Source organism: Aedes aegypti, chromosome 2 (genome assembly GCF_002204515.2).
Source record: "Aedes aegypti strain LVP_AGWG chromosome 2, AaegL5.0 Primary Assembly, whole genome shotgun sequence".
Taxonomy (NCBI): domain Eukaryota; kingdom Metazoa; phylum Arthropoda; class Insecta; order Diptera; family Culicidae; genus Aedes; species Aedes aegypti.
This window is the reverse complement of record NC_035108.1, coordinates 239,742,937-239,761,442: the sequence shown is the minus strand read 5'-3', so window position 1 is coordinate 239,761,442 and position 18,506 is coordinate 239,742,937. Positions and strand designations below refer to the sequence as shown.

General features: G+C 38.7%; 1 protein-coding gene and 1 long non-coding RNA gene across 2 annotated transcripts; both read left to right on the top strand.

Moving 5' to 3' along the window:
* Positions 1-10,555: 10,555 nt before the first annotated feature.
* LOC23687517 lies at positions 10,556-11,696 on the top strand. The gene is made up of 3 exons (XM_021839558.1): positions 10,556-11,463; positions 11,523-11,599; positions 11,682-11,696. The coding sequence occupies exons 1-3, from the start codon at positions 10,566-10,568 to the stop codon at positions 11,694-11,696; spliced, it is 990 nt and encodes a 329-aa protein (XP_021695250.1). The 5' UTR covers positions 10,556-10,565.
* A 4,534-nt stretch (positions 11,697-16,230) lies between these two features.
* On the top strand, positions 16,231-16,642 carry LOC110676489. The gene is made up of 3 exons (XR_002500440.1): positions 16,231-16,254; positions 16,309-16,414; positions 16,507-16,642. It is a non-coding gene; the product is annotated as an uncharacterized LOC110676489 (long non-coding RNA).
* The last annotated feature ends 1,864 nt before the right edge of the window (positions 16,643-18,506 follow it).

Genomic DNA, 18,506 nt, shown 5'->3' with positions numbered 1-18,506 from the left:
CAATCAGTTAAGAAAATAAAATCCAATACCGTTTTGTCTCATATTCCGAACACTTGAGCCCTGCAGTGACTTCAAATGCATCTGATAGGCTTAAATTAGCTGATATTTGTGAAAATTTTAATTTCTTGGCGAAGTATAAATGTTAGCTGTTGTGTGTGCTGTTAGGAATGTTTATTTAAACTTGTTTTGTATTATTTATGACGTAATTGAAACAACATTTTGATTCAAATGCCGAACGTGTTTATTCTGTCTCATACTCCGAACACCTTGATTCAAATTCCGAACAGCACAAACAAATCGTATTCAAATGATTAATTTCACAAATACAGGGGATAGGCAAAATGATTGAGATAGGCAAAATTTTGCCCAAATTCAAATGCTTATAACTTTATGAAAAATGGATGAAATTTGATGCATCTGGAAACAGCCGACGGCAAATTTGGTCCAGTTTTAGGAACTTCCTTGGCCATGCATATTGGCCACAGGACACCGGAGATGTTCCGGATTTTCTGAGGTCATGTCCAAATGTCAATTTTTCTGTCGCTTGTATTTTTGTGTGGTGTAAAGTTAGATAGATGTTTGCAATTTTCCTAGAAACTAGAACTAATAGGAAGTTGAATGCCACCGGACGCATTAAGATTGGTTGGAAATCTTCAGAAATATGACCATTTCCGTAAAACTGGTTCCGGAAAGCATGGTCAGTCATGTTTGTATTTCCAATCATGTAAATATTATCCGGAGCTATATCCAAGCGGACACCAACCTTAAAAATGATGTTTCCTGCAGCGTATTCAGAACCATTAGATGCACATACCACTCTATAGAACGTTCCAGGTGCCCTGGGGGAAGTGGTCAATTAGGAACATATCCGGAACCATATCAATATGGGCATCAAACTTCATTATTTTCAAAGGTTATGCTTTCCGAAGCATTTCCAGCATCACCGGCTGCCATAACCACTTTATAGTAGGTTCCAGGTGCCCCGAGGGATGTGACCCATTCGGAACATGTCCGTTCATCTGTTTAGAATCACATTCTACCATAAACAGTAAGATCCATGTGACTTGGAAAATGGCGAGCATTTTCAGAACCACAAGATATAATAATCACTCTATAGTATATTCCAGGGGCTCCTAGAGATGTGGCCAACTCGAAACATGACCTCATCCCCCAGGGCCCATGGAACCTACTATACAGTGGTCATATAAATAAGTTGCGCTGTAAATACTTCTATTAGCATCACCTTCAAAAATCTTGATGTTTTTACCCATATTGATGTGTTTTAGGGCATGTTTTGAATTGGCCACATCCCCGGGGCACCTGGAATCTACTATAAAGTGGTCATGGCAGCCGGTGGTGCTGGAAATGCTTCGGAAAGCATAACCTTTAAAAATCATGAAGTTTGATGCCCATATTGATATGGTTCCAGATATGTTCCTAATTGACCACTTCCCCCAGGGCACCTGGAACCTTCTATAGAGTGGTCTGTGCATCTAATGGTTCTGAATACGCTGCAGGAAACATCATTTTTAAGGTTGATGTCCACTTGGATATAGCTCCGGATAATATTTACATGATTGGAAATACAAACATGACTGACCATGCTTTCCGGAACCAGTTTTACGGAAATGGTCATATTTCTGAAGATTTCCAACCAATCTTAATGCGTCCGGTGGCATTCAACTTCCTATTAGTTCTAGTTTCTAGGAAAATTGCAAACATCTATCTAACTTTACACCACACAAAAATACAAGCGACAGAAAAAATGACATTTGGACATGACCTCAGAAAATCCGGAACATCTCCGGTGTCCAGCAGCCAATATGCATGGCCAAGGAAGTTCCTAAAACTGGACCAAATTTGCCGTCGACTGCTTCCAGATGCATCCAATTTCATCCATTTTTCATAAAGTTATAAGCATTTGAATTTGGGCAAAATTTTGCCTATCTCAATCATTTTGCCTATCCCCTGTAAATTTATCTGAGCTAGTTTTACTGGTCTCCAACTAAAGAATTATCACTTCTCCCAAGCTTTAAATAAATTAGATGACGTTAAAATTGAATTGAAATTGACCACCATTTCCTTGTAATTTGATGACATATTTCAGCAAAACATTTCAGCCAAATCACTATACAAAAACCTAGTGTTCAGAATGTGAGTCAGTTCGGAATTTGAGACAAAACGGTTTCTTGGTTTTGCAGAAAAAAGAACAATAAAACTAAGTCACTATAGGAACCAGGTATCTAAAGTAGCACTATTTCCAATTGTTTTTCCTAAACTAGCACTAGCTTCGTGACGCAGACAAGCACGAATAAAAATCGTAGTTTTACAGAACGTACAGTATCGGACATACAAAACGCACCAAAGCCGTTTCCACAGACAAAAAGATCAACTTCAGAGACTTTCAGATGGGCTTCGTGGCCGAGCGGTTAGTATCGTCAGGCAGTAAGCGTATCGTGTGGTGTGGTTTCGATTCCCGCTGCAGCCATTGAATTTTTTCGTCAGGAATGTTTCTCTGCTGTACCATTGGAGCATGCTTGTCCGTTTTCTAGTGTTAAGTTAAGTCCCGTGTCTTTTTACTTTAGATAGCTATATCTCTGCCGTTTCTCAACTGATTTCATTATTTTTTCTGTAGCGATCTAAAAATTACCTCAACTTTTGATAACTATTAAAAAATGTGTTAAAACTATTGAGCATGAGCATTGATGACCGTACAATGGATTACATGCTTTGCTGTTGTCCACAGTTGATCAGCAGAAGTTTTATCGTTTTATTTTGCATGGGGAAAGGCATCTAAGTTCAAATTTCTCGTAAATGAAAGTATTAATCGAAAAAATATTCTGTAGACGACTGTAATGACTCTTATCATTATGTACATCCGTTACCAAATATTATTTCAAATTCCAAACTAAGAGAAATAATTCGTAAGATGCTTTTCGACATAACAATATTTTTCGCGTTACCGCGTTATAAATTATGCAAATTAGCAATTATGCCGACACTTAAAGTGACGAACCATTCATAATTTATTTCACAAATACATAAAAATACATGCCTTTCGCTGCCAATGCACACTGGTCCAGGAAGCTAATTTAGGCGGACATGAGGTTTTCGTCAAGATTGATTGATTTTAGAGTCATAGTTTCTTTTGAGAATATGTTCAGAATTTTCAGTACTACAAAATTTACGGATCAGAAATTTTTTTTTACGGTGATCGCAAGAGTGACGTATACGCCAACTTTTTTATTTTAACGAATCGTAAGTTGGTATGTTCAGCAAAGTTGTAGCAAATGATCATAGAAACAACTTTACCGAACATACTTTTTCTCGGTTTTGCTTAAAAGCCGAGATAATTAAGTATTTTTAATAAAACATCGTTTTTTGCTCCTAAGTGTTTTATTTTTTTTTTTGTTTTATTGAACTACTATGTTCTACAAAGCACTTATTATTTGCTATAACTCTGCTGAACATGCCAAAGTTGTATTTCTTATGGTTTTCATTTTATTTGAGTTTTTAATCTTAAAATTAGCTATTTTGTATGCCTTGTGTAACAACTATGAGTACCTCAAGAAATATATATCTCTCTATCAAATGATTTTGCAGTCTGATAGAAGATGATATTTTTCTATCTCGTTAAAAATCGATTGTACTAATAGACTATATGAGAAAAATCCATATTTATTGAATATTCATACATGTTAAACTCACAAAAGTCATGGCTACCTAAGCATATCAAACAAAAGGTAACACGTGTATTTATATAAAAACATAAAGTACATCGTTTTTAAGTTGTTTTCTAAAGAGAACCAAGACCATCGGGTTGGAAGTCAACATAAGCCATATAACATACATATAAACACTTTACAGTCCGATTGAATTTTGTGGTTTGATTTACCCGGAATCTCCTGATGGATTTTTTCTGCATTTCTTATGCTTCTTCGGCGGTATGCCGGACAACATCACTCCATGCGAAAGTTATTTTTGCACCGTTGGAGAGAGTATGTACCAATCATAGAACTGGCGATACTAATAGTACGTTTCTGACAAAAACTGTTCAAATACCTCCTCATTAATCTCCCGACTAAAGTTGACTACTTTTAAAATGATTGAGATTCGAAAAAGGAGGTGTTTGTCAAGTCTCGTTATTTCTGCTACTGTATCTACTCGTAAAAAGCGGCGTGCCGTGTTACGACCATTTGAGTTCCTACCAGCTGGAAGAGGTTCGTTCAGTCTCAGCCTCCCTATGAGGGCTTTTCGTGGCGATCCTTTAGAATGCTGTTACACTTACTGATACGCCTACAACTATTGCACGGAAGTGATGTTGTCCGGCATGCCGCATTACCAAAGGAAAACATGAAACGTGCAATCCATCTGAAGATTCTAGGAAAATCATGCCACAGAATTCAACCGGACTGTAGATTTGGTAGATGTATTTTATACGGCTTATGTTGACTTCCAACCCAGTGATCTTGCTTAGGAATAGATTAAATACTGGTAGAGGAAAAGACGATTAATTTCTTGCAGAAGCTTCCAAGTTAATCGAAAACAACTGAAAAACGATGTACTTTACCCAACTAACAATTTTAGCGCTATAAGCCAAGATTATTTGCTTTGTGCTATATAACAGTTAAATTGAAGCAGCGAACGCAGCAAAAAATGAAAGCTGTCAAAAATAGAACGATTAGCATTAATATAGCTGTAACGCAAACGTTTTGCAGCTACAAATCTTAGCTGAATAAATTTCGTCAGCTATCGCTTTTGCTGCTTTTACTAAGCTGTAACCCAACACCGTAAAAGATAGCAACCTAATGATGTGGGATTAAACTCGCCATCATCAATCCGGCTGCTTCTATACAATATGATTTGTTATGCTGCTCAATATATATTTAAGAAGCGCTTTGTCGTCAGTTATACAGCGAGCATACAGCAGTAAGCTGTAAAACAACAACTTGTGGCGCATCTACTCAGCTTGTTGGATGTAAACATTGCGTTTGACGTTTGCACCCTTTTACAGCCTGATGAAGTGGTGTAAGCGCGGCTATGACATCTTTTACGATCATTATAAAATATTGTGTGAACCGTTTTCGATGTAGAACAAAACGGTGTGTTTTCTTTGCCTTTCGATATAGACTGTGGTGGCAACAAGGACAGCGTCGAGACTTGTGGATGCAGAGATCGTGAGTTTGATTCCAAGCGGTGGCAGGTAACGTTGGCCCGAGTAACACACATGTTATATTTGAGACATATCAACTGATATATGACTAAATATAGTCTTATAAGAGTTAATCTGCATCAATTATAACATGTGTGTTCCTTGGGGGGAATATTAAATTCAGATACTTATGATATGAATTCCGGAAGCTGTGAAACAGCTTGAAAATAATATTTAATCGATAATACAGCGAAGCTGTATGATAATTATTCAACAGTTGCGAAATGGTTGAGAAAGCGCCTTCCGAAGATGTTACACAGCTACTTGTCGTATAACTGACGAGATAGAGCAATGATCGGTATGAATAACATCTGCCAACACAGCTTAAGAGTAGCTGAGTAGATTCGCCAGATTTGTTGGTAAAAGGATCGCATAGAAGCTTTCGTTCGTATGTACAGCACCTTTACTCAGCATAAAGCCGTATAAAGAGGGTCTAGAGAATGTTTACATTTGCACTAAATATTAGTTGGGTATCTTTCTACATAAATACACGTGTTACCTTTGGTTTGATGTGCTTATGTAGCCATGATTTTTGTGAGTTGAACATGTATGATTATTCAATAAATATGGATTTATCTCATATCGAGAGGGATTCGCGATAAGGGCCTATCTGACAAATCAATAACATAAGCCTTGTTAATTTTTTGTTTGCAGTGTCGCCGTTTACTCTCGCCGTGTTTTGATTTCGATTTCAGATGCGCCCATCACTTTGATAAACAAAAAACACAGGCGTAATCAATACAGTGTGTAGTTTGGGGTGAAGTTTTGTCTTCTACAAATTTGCGTTTTTTTAATAGTTAAATAATCGATAGGGGAAAAGTTCAAGTGCAGTGAATAGACAATCAAGCTACAATTTCAGCGCTATAGTTTCTTAGATTGTGTACATTTTGTCAGTTTCGCCTAGTTCGCAAATCTTTCTAGATATAGTCTATTAGCAAAATCGATTTTAAACGAGGTAGAAAAATATAATCTTCTCCAAATACAATGAGATACAATGCATACAAAATAGCTAATTTTAAGATGCAAAACTGAAATAACATGAAAACCATAAGAAATACAACTTTGTTATGTTCAGCAAAGTTGTAGTAAATGATAAGTATAAAAACTCTGTTGAACATAGTAGGCCAAAAAAACCAAAAAATAAAACACTTAAGAGCAAAAAACGATGTTTTATCAAAAATACTTAATAATCTCGGCTATTAAGAAAAACCGAGAAAAAGTTTGTTCGGCAAAGTTGTTTCTATAATCATTTACTACAACTTTGCTGAACATACCAACTTACGATTCGTTAAAATAAAAAAGTTGGCGTATACGTCACTCTTGCGATCACCGTAAAAAAATGTTTGATCCGTAAATTTTGTAGTACTGAAAATTCTGAACATGTTCTCAAAAGAAAAAAAAATCAATAAATCTTGACGAAAACCTCATGTCCGCCGAAATTAGCTTCCTGGACCAGTTTGCAATGGAACATGAAACGAGTTCACCAGTTGGTAATCTATCCTCGACTGTACAATTACAATCTTGACATCAATACGTATAAGCAGGGATATAAATGAATCCCGATGGTGCGTAAATGAAGCGATAACTGGAGAAAAACACTTCGCAAAGCACTACCCAAAAGAAAAAACTTGTGTGAAAACTATTGATTTAAAAATTACAGAGAGATTAAATTTTGCTAAAAAAAATGCACCAAAGCAAAAAGTGATGTAGCACTACACGTCGTGTCATTTTGGTGTCTTCAGCGCATTGGGTTCTTATCACTCAATGAGCAAATTCGCTGAAGACAAAAAAAAAAATGATGCGACGTGTAGTTTGTCCAGTACATCACTTTTTGCCATGTTTTTTTTTTCAAAGTTCAACCTATATGTAACTTTTAAATCAATAATTTTCACACAACTTTTTGATAATTTTCAAAATAGAAGTAAGATGTATTTTGTCACAAAAAATGAAAATAATTGGTTGAGAAACTGCAGAGATATACATGGTTCTGTTGAAGTTGATCATTTACCCTTAGGGCTGTCGCGCGGTTGTACTTTGTACTTGAACCAAGTCAAATATCTGTAGACTTCCTTTGTTCCCTTTTGAGAGTTCGTCACCACGAGTCTTGGGGTCTGCATGCAGATTTAGTCTCTGGTCATGTGGCTGACCTTTCATTACTAACGTTGTCTTATTTATATTAGTATCGGCTTCTGAACATATCGACGACGATGTACCAGTTCTCAAGCTACCTGGCTTGAATTCACACAAAATCAAGCGGAAGCAGCTGCAGCGTTCACAAGAACAGCGAAAGTAAAAGGTGTAGTGATAAATATGTTAGGCGCCGTGGTTCTTTGATGTAATTTCATTCTCTTGCACTTTTCGAGTGCATTGATCGGTTTGCGGCTGATGGCCTATGGGTTATTTTATGATTATAGGTTTGGGTAGTCAGAGGTTTTCAAATCCCATGACATAAGAATGAGAACCTTTTGACGAACAGGTAATTGAAAGGTGGAAGTAGCAATATGCTGAACATTTGAATTGCACGAAGGGCGTAATCTCTTTCGCGCGAAGTATGTACTGCTGATTGCCATCCCTCTAGCAGCAGCGAAGGTTACTAGCCGCAGGCCATTATCATTGGTGACGGAATGAAGGCTTTCCGTTCCAATGACGGGTCGGAAGAAATCTTCTTTCCCGATCTGAGCATTTGCGTCGCCGATGACTATCTTGACGTCTTGTTTTGGGCACTCTCCGTAGGCCTTATCCAGGCTCTCATAGAACTCATCCTTTATGTCATCGGGCTTATCGTTCGTTGGCGCATATATGCTGATCAGGCTGTAGTTGAAGAACTTGCCCTTCATTCTCAACACACAGATTCGGTCGCTTACCGGTTTCCACCGAATAATTTGCTTCATATGTTTCCCAATCACTATGAAGCCAACCCCACGTTCTGCTCTGTCGCCACCGCTGTAGTAGATGTGGTACTTGAATGAAGTGTTGGCGATGGGGTCCACCGCTCGGAATTCGCGTTCTCCGGTTCTCGGCCAGCGTATTTCCTGGATAGCTGCCACGTTCACGCCGACATTCCGCAGTTCACGAGCCAGGAGACCAACACGCGCGGGTTCATTCAAAGTTCTCACGTTCCAAGATCCAACTTTCCAATCGTTGTCCTTTATTCGTTGCCGGGTCTGTTGCCGTAAAATCAATCCGTTTGCTCTACTTTTGCCTTTCTTGGTTGGTGAAGAGTTTTCGATAGGCCACCTAACCAGGGTTGCGCTACCTACATCGTGTTAGAGGGGCTGCCTCCTCGATGCTGACACGATACAGCATCGTCCGCTTGTTCTTTACATGATGACCACGGTCATAGCCATCACAACCATCCACCTTTATCAGGGCTTTGGACCTGTAGCTCTGGTTCTCAATAGTTTCAAGTTCTTTCGATGGATTAGTACCCGCACCAAATAAAACAAAAATATAATAAATCCTATTATACGTATAACAAAATTATTACAGAATATGTTTCAAGGATATTATTCATTAGAAAAAAGGCTAATTATGTTACTGTTTGTAACATAATTATATCATCTTCTATTATTTTTAACTGCTGTTGCTAGAAATGTGTTGAAACATTGTTTTGTGATTCTGGTCGAGTAGCTAGCTAGATTTTTTTTTTGTTGGGAGGGTTAAGCCACTGCGTCCATTGGATTGAACTTTTGTGGCATGTCCCTTTTTACTATTCGCATCATTGAAGGAACTAAAACTGCCCACCATGAATCAAGTGAACAGCTTAAGCACTTTGACGCGTTTTTTCCCAGTCAGGCAAAATAGAGTTAAGAAAACCTACAACCTTACTGGGATTTCCAGTCCAAATTTCACTTGGTGGTAAATAACCCCCGTTTAGAAATTTGGATCTGCGCTTGTATAATGCACTACAACTGCAGAGCAGGTGTTCCGAGGTTTCGCGTTCCATATTACAGAAACGACAGATATCATTCTGAACCTGACCAATATTCTTTAAATGATATCTACTCGGACAGTGTCCAGTTAATAGGCCAGTGTATATACAAAGAACTCTCTTGTTGAGCTCTAAGAGTATTTTTGTGATAGTTTCATTTGGAACTAAAAATCTTTTAGATTGATTACACCTTGTGGTGACCATCCAATTGGTCATCACCCTTTGTCGTTCCCAGCTTTTTAGTTTTAGTTTAGTTTAGTTAGCTAGATTAAATCATATTAAAATAAGAAATATACTTAAATACCATCATAAAATGTTATCTTAACTTATTAACTTGTAAATCTTTAAGAAAAATAGTGTACCGGAGCATTTTTTTCAAAAATTTATTTCACCAGTCACCAGGATAGTAATAACGCAATAAAAATAGTTGATATGATCAGTTTTTCTACTTTTGTCATGTAAACTCTGAAACTCGTTCCAGTTGATTATAACTAATCGAATTCAAATTTTACCCATACAAGTGCCGATTTCACGTTCGTCTAATTATAATTAAATTATATAAAAAAGTCAACATAGGTTCATCTTCGAATTCAATTTACGCCGAGTAGAGCATTGAATTTGCACATATCGAAAAACGAGCATGCGCTTCTTCTTCGTTTTTCCATACAGAGATGGGAAATGTTTGAACAGCAAATTGAAAATGTACTACTCAAACAACGAACGCTTACATCGTCGTCACCTTTGTCAATTGCATACACCTGTCGACAAGACTATGTCGGGTTTAATTACTAATGGATGGTGCTACATATGTCACGAGTTGATGGTACATATCTATTATTTTATAAATGTAGGTTAACAATAATTAAAACTAAATCTGTAGTTTATTTTAAACATTACAATGAATGATATTCTATAAGCGGAATTCTCAATCATGTGTACCGTAATCCGGGGTAACATTGATCAGCGGGGTAACATTGTCAAACTTGCATTTTTCGCATTCGTATATCGTGTAGCAGATACGAAGCCAGACACCTTCAGCAAGGCTTTGCTTTGTAGCCGCAGACTCGAACCAGTAGACTAAGGAAGCCAACCCCCCTCCCGACCCCTCCTACTGACTCATATTATACTAGATGACGATGTCTTTTTTTATTTCGTCATCGCACTGTGACGAATCTGACGATTGCCTGCCCTGCCAATAACTAAATATCTGTGAATAATAATATAATTGACCTATACCTTGCACCTGCAACACAAAGTTAACATTTGCCTTCTATTTTATCATATCCTGTACAGTAACTAATCAGCTAATGCCGATTGCCATTTATTTAATGAATTTCAATGCTGGCACAAAGTTTAAACTCATAGAATGCATTTACTAGAAGGACGTAATGTATTCAGTTGAGCAGCGGAGCTCATCCCGAAATGAACCAACTGGCTGCTCTCTATCCATCGTTCAATCAAACAACCCGTATCATTCTAGCAACTTTCAAATGGATTGGCTTAATTCCATTCGACGTGGAGTGCATCAGTCTCAAACTGCAGCTCCGTTCGGTTCAGCAGATTCAATTTTCCTATAAATGGATTCTGATGACGGTAGCATTTTTCTCAGCGAAAGTAGTGATTGTGGCGATTTTCCATCAACAAGTGTTCTTCACTTACTACGCTGTGGGTTTGATCAACGATATGTTGAAGTACATTGGAGGAATGGTCGCTATCTACATAACTTTGGTGGAAGTTTTCGCCCAACGGAAGGATCACGTCCATATGTACGAACGCTTAACATCAACGGACTTGAATAAATTGGTTTTCAAACTTCGACAAGGAAAGGAACATAGAAAATGTCTTAAACGATTTAATTTCAAGTTTTTTGCTCTGCTTGCCACGATTTTAATAATTGAGTTGCGAATTTTTCTGAAGATAATTACCTACAGTAAACAATGGAGGAACGTTTGGGTTACGAATTTCCCAATGCTGTCTTTCCTACGTTTGAGAGTTTTGTACTACATCTTCACCGTTGACATACTGCAAGCACAGTTAACTTCAGTTCGAGTTCAAATTTTAAAAGTTTGTGAAACTATGAAGTTGGTAAAAATGTGGCATCCAAACTCAAAACAGTACAGGCAAACGGTGGACAAAGTCTGCAACTCTCTGATTTATCTGAAGCAATGTTACACTGATATTTGGTTTTGCCATTTTCACCACAACCAAACAACAGGGTGGAGTATTTGTTTCATAATGGTCAGTTACTTTGTCCAGTTTTCCAGTGATTTGTATTGGTTATATCTAACCGTTAACGAAAAGGCAACTGATGGCTATGGTGGTATGAAATTGGCTAATGTAAGAAGGAAGACGATCATCATTATTTTCCTTTAATTTCAGAAATAATTCTTTGCCTATGTCCCGCTCCATTATTGATATGTGCAATACTCTACTCAACCGAAAGATGCATGGAAGTTGTAAGTAAACTTTTGCTGCATTTTTTAATGTTGTCGATACAAACAACAAGTAGAATTTCAATGAAAACACAATAAACTTCAGTCTTTAAGTCCCTAGACACATTCATTTCTATCGGTTGCAACTTTCAATTGATTTTGTTTCATCCACATTCTCGCCAAGTAGGAACACTGCTACATGAGATCCCAAAGCACAGCGAGAAAAATCTGTATCATATAATTTATCGTTTCTCGAGCCACATTTCCCATCAACCTATCAGATTTGTCGCCCACAGCTTGTTCGATGTCAATTACAAACTTATTAAAATGGTACATATTAAAATTTTACATGAAAATTTAGTTTTTCAAACATTTCTGTTTTCGTTTCAGTTGTTGACAGCAGTTGTGACCTACATGTTTATATTCATTCCGTTTGGATGGGATGCCCCTAAAGTAAAAGATTTTATAACGACGACACCTGAAAGTCATTTTCCGAAATAGAGAAGAATGTGCTCAATGAACTCTGATCAGTGTTGGTAGACTTACGCTCAAATCTCAGTTATTGAGTTATCCCGTAAGTTAAGTTATGAGTAAACTCATTTGATACACTCACACTCATGCCGCCAAAAATGATTCAATTAAGAGGGTCGGAAGTCAGTCAAAACCCATTGGTTTTGTAACATTAGTAAGGTTTGTTATATTTCTAGCAGAAAAACTAAGAATCAGTGCTTTACGTGAAAAACAAACTGCCGAAATACAAACCAATGAGTCAAACGGCTGAACCAACTCATGCAAGATGTTTTGGCGGTTTTGGCTTATGAGTTGCGAGAGCTACAACTGAAGCGCGAAAAACTCAAGCATGAGAAATGTGAATTTGAGATTTTCACAGCGCTGACTCTAAATATTGTTGTAAAATAAAACACCATTCTTTTCTTTCCAATTTCTAGCATACATAATTAAAACAAAACGTGCAAATTTCTGTTATATATAATGCACATAAATGGATTGTGACATGTCATGGAAACTTACATGATACGATGTGTAAACGTCTTATCACGCCATAATCATATATGTATAATGAAATCTTCAATGATAGTTCATACAATCTAGCAGGAGTCTGTGACATTATGTGGCATTGAATAAAGAAAAAGATAACCGAAGCAATAAACCAGCTGGAAGGAAATTCACCACCATGCCAGATTTTGCTGAGAAGCTCAAGCAGGATAATTTTCACGAATAGAGTAAAGTGGGGCAAAAGTTCGAGTGGGGTAAGAGTTTCTTTTCAAGATTTCCAGCTCAATTCAAAACAAATCTAGTAAATGTCATGGTGGTTAGAGTGCTATTCAAGTAAGATACTTTCAATCCAAATATCATAAAAATCGATTGAGATTTGGAAAAGTTATGGCTATTTGTCGTTTTTCGACGTGAATATTGTAATTTTTGGTCAAACTTTCGTTGCATGAAACCAATTGAAGATAAAATCTTTTTCAATATTTTATGTAAGGGCGTTTCTAGGCTTATCATAAGGTTACTTTGAGGTGTATTAGTTTTTGCATAGATGCTTGAAAACAATTTTTGGCCCATAGTGGGGCAAAAGTTCGAATCAGCGGGACAAAAGTTCGACCCATGCATACAATCACGGAAAAATTTGCAAATTGCCTAAAATCCACATATTATCTTCAAATTCAGTTAAATTTGTCTGATCGTGTGAAAATTGTCACCAAAATTGTGTTTTGTGAAAAACTGCTATTTTTGAGTATGTTACAATTAACCCGGTTTTGGGCAATTTTTTGATGAAAATTAAGTGTGTATTTTTCGTTAAACTTAAGTTCACGGCTGGTGTAAAGTATGCCTATCATAAAAGGATCGATATTGTTCAGCAAAATTATAGCCAATACGTTGAAGATTCAATGTATGGTATTTGTTTTGTTTCAACTGCTATTGTTTTCCTGGAACTTTCGATTATACCATTAAGGTCGAACTTTTGCCCCACCTTACTCTATAGGAAGTCATTGAGGCATATGCACTCTGCCTCGAAAATTCCCAATTAGAGAAAAACAAAAACAAACTGTGTATTAGAAAGATGCAAATTTTGAAAGTTTAGCTCCCTTATGCTTAAACGATTTTTATTATATTAAATAGCATCCTCCCAAATTTTGAAATGATTCAGAAGAAATTTGACTGTGCACACGCCATTTGAAGTTTATATGGAGATTACTATGAAAAACGCCAACCTTTTGTGCTCAGCCCTCTATCTGTTTGTAATAATATGTTATGGAAAAGTAAACAAACTCTTATCATGTGAAATCCTTTCAGCTACAACTTTGCCGAAAATCACATTTTAATTGGACGTCAGGATAAATTGCTATTCATAATCATAAAGTGGGATCGCATTTTGCATGCTTAACGTTTAACGCTCATCGTAATCATCGTCATTATCAAAACTTCAAAAGTAGTTTTTCTGTTCAAAACCAAACATTATTCGATGTGAATGTGTTCATTGTGTTACGGTTGGAGAAAAGAACACAGTGAACTCATTTTCCTGTAAATTTTCTTGATTTTGAACGAAAAAACTGCTTTTGAAAATTTTGAAATTAATTACGAATCCTGCCCCCTTAACCAACTGCTCGGCAGGCAACAGTGGTGCTCCTGGCGGGAAGAATAGATCAAAGTAATCCAGGCTACTTTACTCTACAGCAAAAAAGCAGTGTTGCTCTGAAAGTAATTGAATGATCATCTCAGCATGATTTAGACTTTCTTATCAATGATAACAAAATATCCTAGTTGTAGCTGGGAAGAATTCACATGAGAAGAGTATGTTCACCTTTCCATAGATTATTATTACGAGCAGTTAGAGGACTGATCACACAAGGTTCACCCTTCCCATAGTAATTTCCATATAAACTTCAAATGGCGTGTGCACAAGCAAATTTCTTCCAAATCACTTCAAATTTTGGGAGAATGATTTTTATCATAATTGACATCGTTTAAACATAGGGGAGCAAAACTTTCAAAATTTGCATCAGTCTACTGTGTATGCTCGTGCGATCAAATGTCTCGAAGTTCTATTAGGTGAAACATCAATGGAGTCTCTCTTAGCTGCCATTTTCCCCATTTTCATTCGATCTTTCGCCCTAATACGTCGTCTGTTCTTCCGCTATTTCTTCAGGATTGTCCGTGAACCCGTTTACCTGCACAGCTGGGTACCAGTGTTTAGATTTTGATCCGAATGAACCAATCGAACCATGTTCAGAGAGTGTAACAGTTCATGACCCATAACAGTTCGTGGCACACCTCAATCGGAGAGCCCTATGAATGTTGATATTAATTCTCTCGTTAGGTACGTGACAAGAGAGCGTTCAAGAGCAGCAACTCTCACAGCCTACAACAATATCGATCCATTCGGGTGATTTATGTTTTGCATAAAATGAGTAACAACTTTCATATTTTCTGGCAATGCAATGCAATATGATCTATCGGATCATCAAACACCCCTTTGATTGCAAACATACCACAGAAAATGGAAAATATTCATCTCTGTTTCTTGATCAGAATGATAGTGTGTCAGCGAATGTTACAAGTGGTGACACGCACTTATCAGCGCCAAACAGTGGGTGATGTATACCTGCCTTTTTTTTTCTTACGTGGCTATTTATACGATACATGTCATGCGTGTTGTGTGAATGCAGGCGGATTCCAAGCCATTCAGCGTCCCTGCGATTTGTCTCCCGCGCTTCTCCATCTCATCGGTGTGGCAACCAACAGCAGCGCAATCAGCGACCTATAGCAGTTGCTGCAATGGGTCGCAACCACCAGCAGAAGGCGTCGTACGTCTCCAACCAACATGGCACTCCGCCCATCGTTATTCAGAAACTCAGTGGCTCCAAACGGCCGCGTAAGGAAGAAGCAGATTTATCGGATCCGAATGCCAGACTGCTGGCACGTAACAAGTTTGCTGCGCTGCCAGTGGACCCGAACCCCCTCGAACCCACACTGCGAAAGTCCCGCCGATTTTTGCAGTGGGAAAGGATGTTGCCGTGCTTTGGAGCGAGCTTGTGGCCAAGCAAATTTTTTCGCTCTTCAAGCTCTGAAGCACCGGTATGAAGATCCTCTGCACCACCAGCGCTGACTACCAGGAGGAGGGCCAGCACCTTGTAACTTGCCCTTCCGAACCACTGTGTTGGCACGCCACTCAGCTCGCGTGAGATATTAAATGTGCTAAATCTCTGAAGCCAACACAGGAGTTTGAGTTAAACTACGATCATGTTCAGTGACTTGAACATGATCGTAGTTTAACTCAAACTCCTCAAACAACACAATACCACAGAACAAATCTTCGTCGGGTCAATTGTAGCCAATTAACAGTTGATCTCACCGTAAGCCTCTCAGTCTCCACTGGGTGTATTACCACTGCTTGAAGTATATAGGTCATAGTGATAGCGATGGGTCACCACACAGGTAGGGATCCAACACAACCCGTTCTATCTGGATTAGTACCAAACAACATCTCTTCGCACTCACTCAGAGTAGATCTCATAGTCGGACTAAAGAGAAGAGTACCATCTACGTAGATATAACCCGTACCTACGGAGCAATCAGCAGCAGTTTCTGGTTAACTACCAAGCAGAGTGCATGTAAAGTGAAAGTTGAAATAAGTGAAAAAACAAACTCTGACCAGAGTAAGTCCGTTCTAGTTCCAATTAGAAGGTGATAATAAGTTTAGCCATTTCTAGAATATAGATCTGTGGTGAACTATGGGCTAAGGCTATATGGCCAATCTGATCACCAAAAGCGATAGGATGGTGGTACCATTGTAAGATGATTAATTACTAGAGATCGGTGAGTGAGAATGACCAGTTAATAGCGAAGTTGGAAACTAGATCCGAAAGTGTGTGACCCTAGCTAAAGTGCTTGTTTTGTCGCCTATTCAGGCCTTCTTTTCTTCCCACAAGCACCATTTGGGAATGGCGGTTGCAGTTGTGCGCCCACAGCTAATGGCTTACCAAGCAGTGGAGAGGCCGGCATGGTGCCGGTGGTTTTGGTCCATCTGCCCGGGCGGAGCATGCTGGATATCGCCGAGGGTTACACCGCGAGACACTAACACCACACAACAGACAGTAGGATAAGGACATCTAGGCTAAGTACACAATAAATCGTAAGTAGAAAATCTCATCTTCTTTTATGTGAAACCCAAACTTCTATTTTGTCCCCTGAATGAGTCGAATTAAGGGTTTTGGCGTCATGGTTCCGCTAATTGTTCGAACCATTGTGGATGCTGCACTTTTGTTGGTTGGTCAAAGAATGATACCATTATCGCAGCTTCTTTTAAATAATTTTTGTCTCCGTCTCATGCGGCCTTTCTTTGGAGAGGTGACAACCTTTCGGGAAGGCGTCGGGAGTATTACACCCATGCTACCGGCAGCAAGCCTTTCAAGGTGCTCCTTCGCGAATTGCCGGAACACGCCCCAGAGGAAATCATCAGCGAGCTGAGGCTGGTCAAGCTGAAGCCCCAGAAATTATTCCCCATCAGGAGGAAACCAGGAAGCACTCGGTGAAACCAGCTTTACTTGGTGCACCTCGAAAAGGGCTCGTAACCGTGACATGCGCCCCGATGGACGAGAGCGCGGAGTGTAGCGGGTGGCTCCGGATACCGAATTAAAACACCTCAGCTTAGATTTCACCGGTTAATTCCCTATTTTATTCCAACACTTTCTATCACACATCCGTAAGCTACGCCTCGCCGATCACTCTCCCCTTTTCTCTCTCCTTCTCCCTGTCACAAAGTATTCTTATTCAAGGTACATACAATCCTTCTTTCTCGTAGTGGTAGAACCCTACATCCCACCTTATTTCTTATTTTTTTCAAAATGGCACATAATCTTGAAACTTTCTAGGAGCTAAACGAATTCGTTTTTCTGTACTTTGAGACGTTACGTCCGAACCTACTTCTTCGTGATTATGTATAAAGTCTTGTGATGGCAATTTTGATTGTTTGTCAGTACTGGACTTATCAATTCCTCTTGGTAACTCTCCTAGAACATCCTGTGAACTTGCCTCTTGATCCTGTACTTGTTCTTCTGCCTTCTTCAAATGAGATACATATCTTTTGTATTCATTTCCTGATGCCATAGACTTTACAATCACTTCTGGACCTTTCCGTTTAATTACTTTGAACATCTCCGAAGAAAAATCAGTATTTAATTTGTGTTCTCTTCTCTGTCGTTTTACGTATACATAGTCACCTTCTTCGATTTCATTACAATGAGCTTTCCGTTTAGTATCTGAGTATTCCTTCCCTTTTTCTTTAACAATTTTGTCCCGATCACGAACCTCTCCATCATCTTCTTTATATTCTGGAATCGATGGCAGCTTATTTCGAACCCTACGTCCAAACATCAACTCCGAGGGTGACTTTCCGGTAGTGGAGTGGATTGTAGAATGATACGCCAGCAAGTATCTTCTCAGTTCGAGACGCCAATCTTTGCCTAACTCTTGTGTGATTCGTAAGCGTTTCAATATGCTCCTATTCTGGCGCTCTACTTCGCCGTTCGCTTGAGGCCAGTATGGGATTGTATTAACCAAGACAATATCGAACTCCTCACAAAATTGTCTGAGCTCCTTACACTCTCCACTTAACTGCGGTCCGTTATCGGCTCTCATTGTTATCGGGACTCCAAAGCGACCGAATATGGTGGACAGTTCTCTTATCGTGTCTGCAGCCGTGATGCTTTTCATTTCAACCACTTCAACAAAACGGCTATAGTAGTCAACTACTACAAAAAGCCATTGTCCTTCAGGCAGTGGTCCAAGAAAATCGACAGCGATTTCTTGCCATGGACCGGCAGGCATTTCTTTTCTGGTCATGGGCTCAGGTGCATCTGGAGCTGATACCAGTATACAGCCGCGACAGTTTCTCACATAGGTCTCAACG

Bases quoted from the DNA above. Each gene is read 5' to 3' on its own strand.
- LOC23687517 (XM_021839558.1), top strand. From the start codon at position 10,566: ATGAACCAACTGGCTGCTCTCTATCCATCGTTCAATCAAACAACCCGT. The intron at 11,464-11,522 runs GTATGAAATTGG...CTTTAATTTCAG, and splicing joins GGCAACTGATGGCTATGGTG to AAATAATTCTTTGCCTATGT.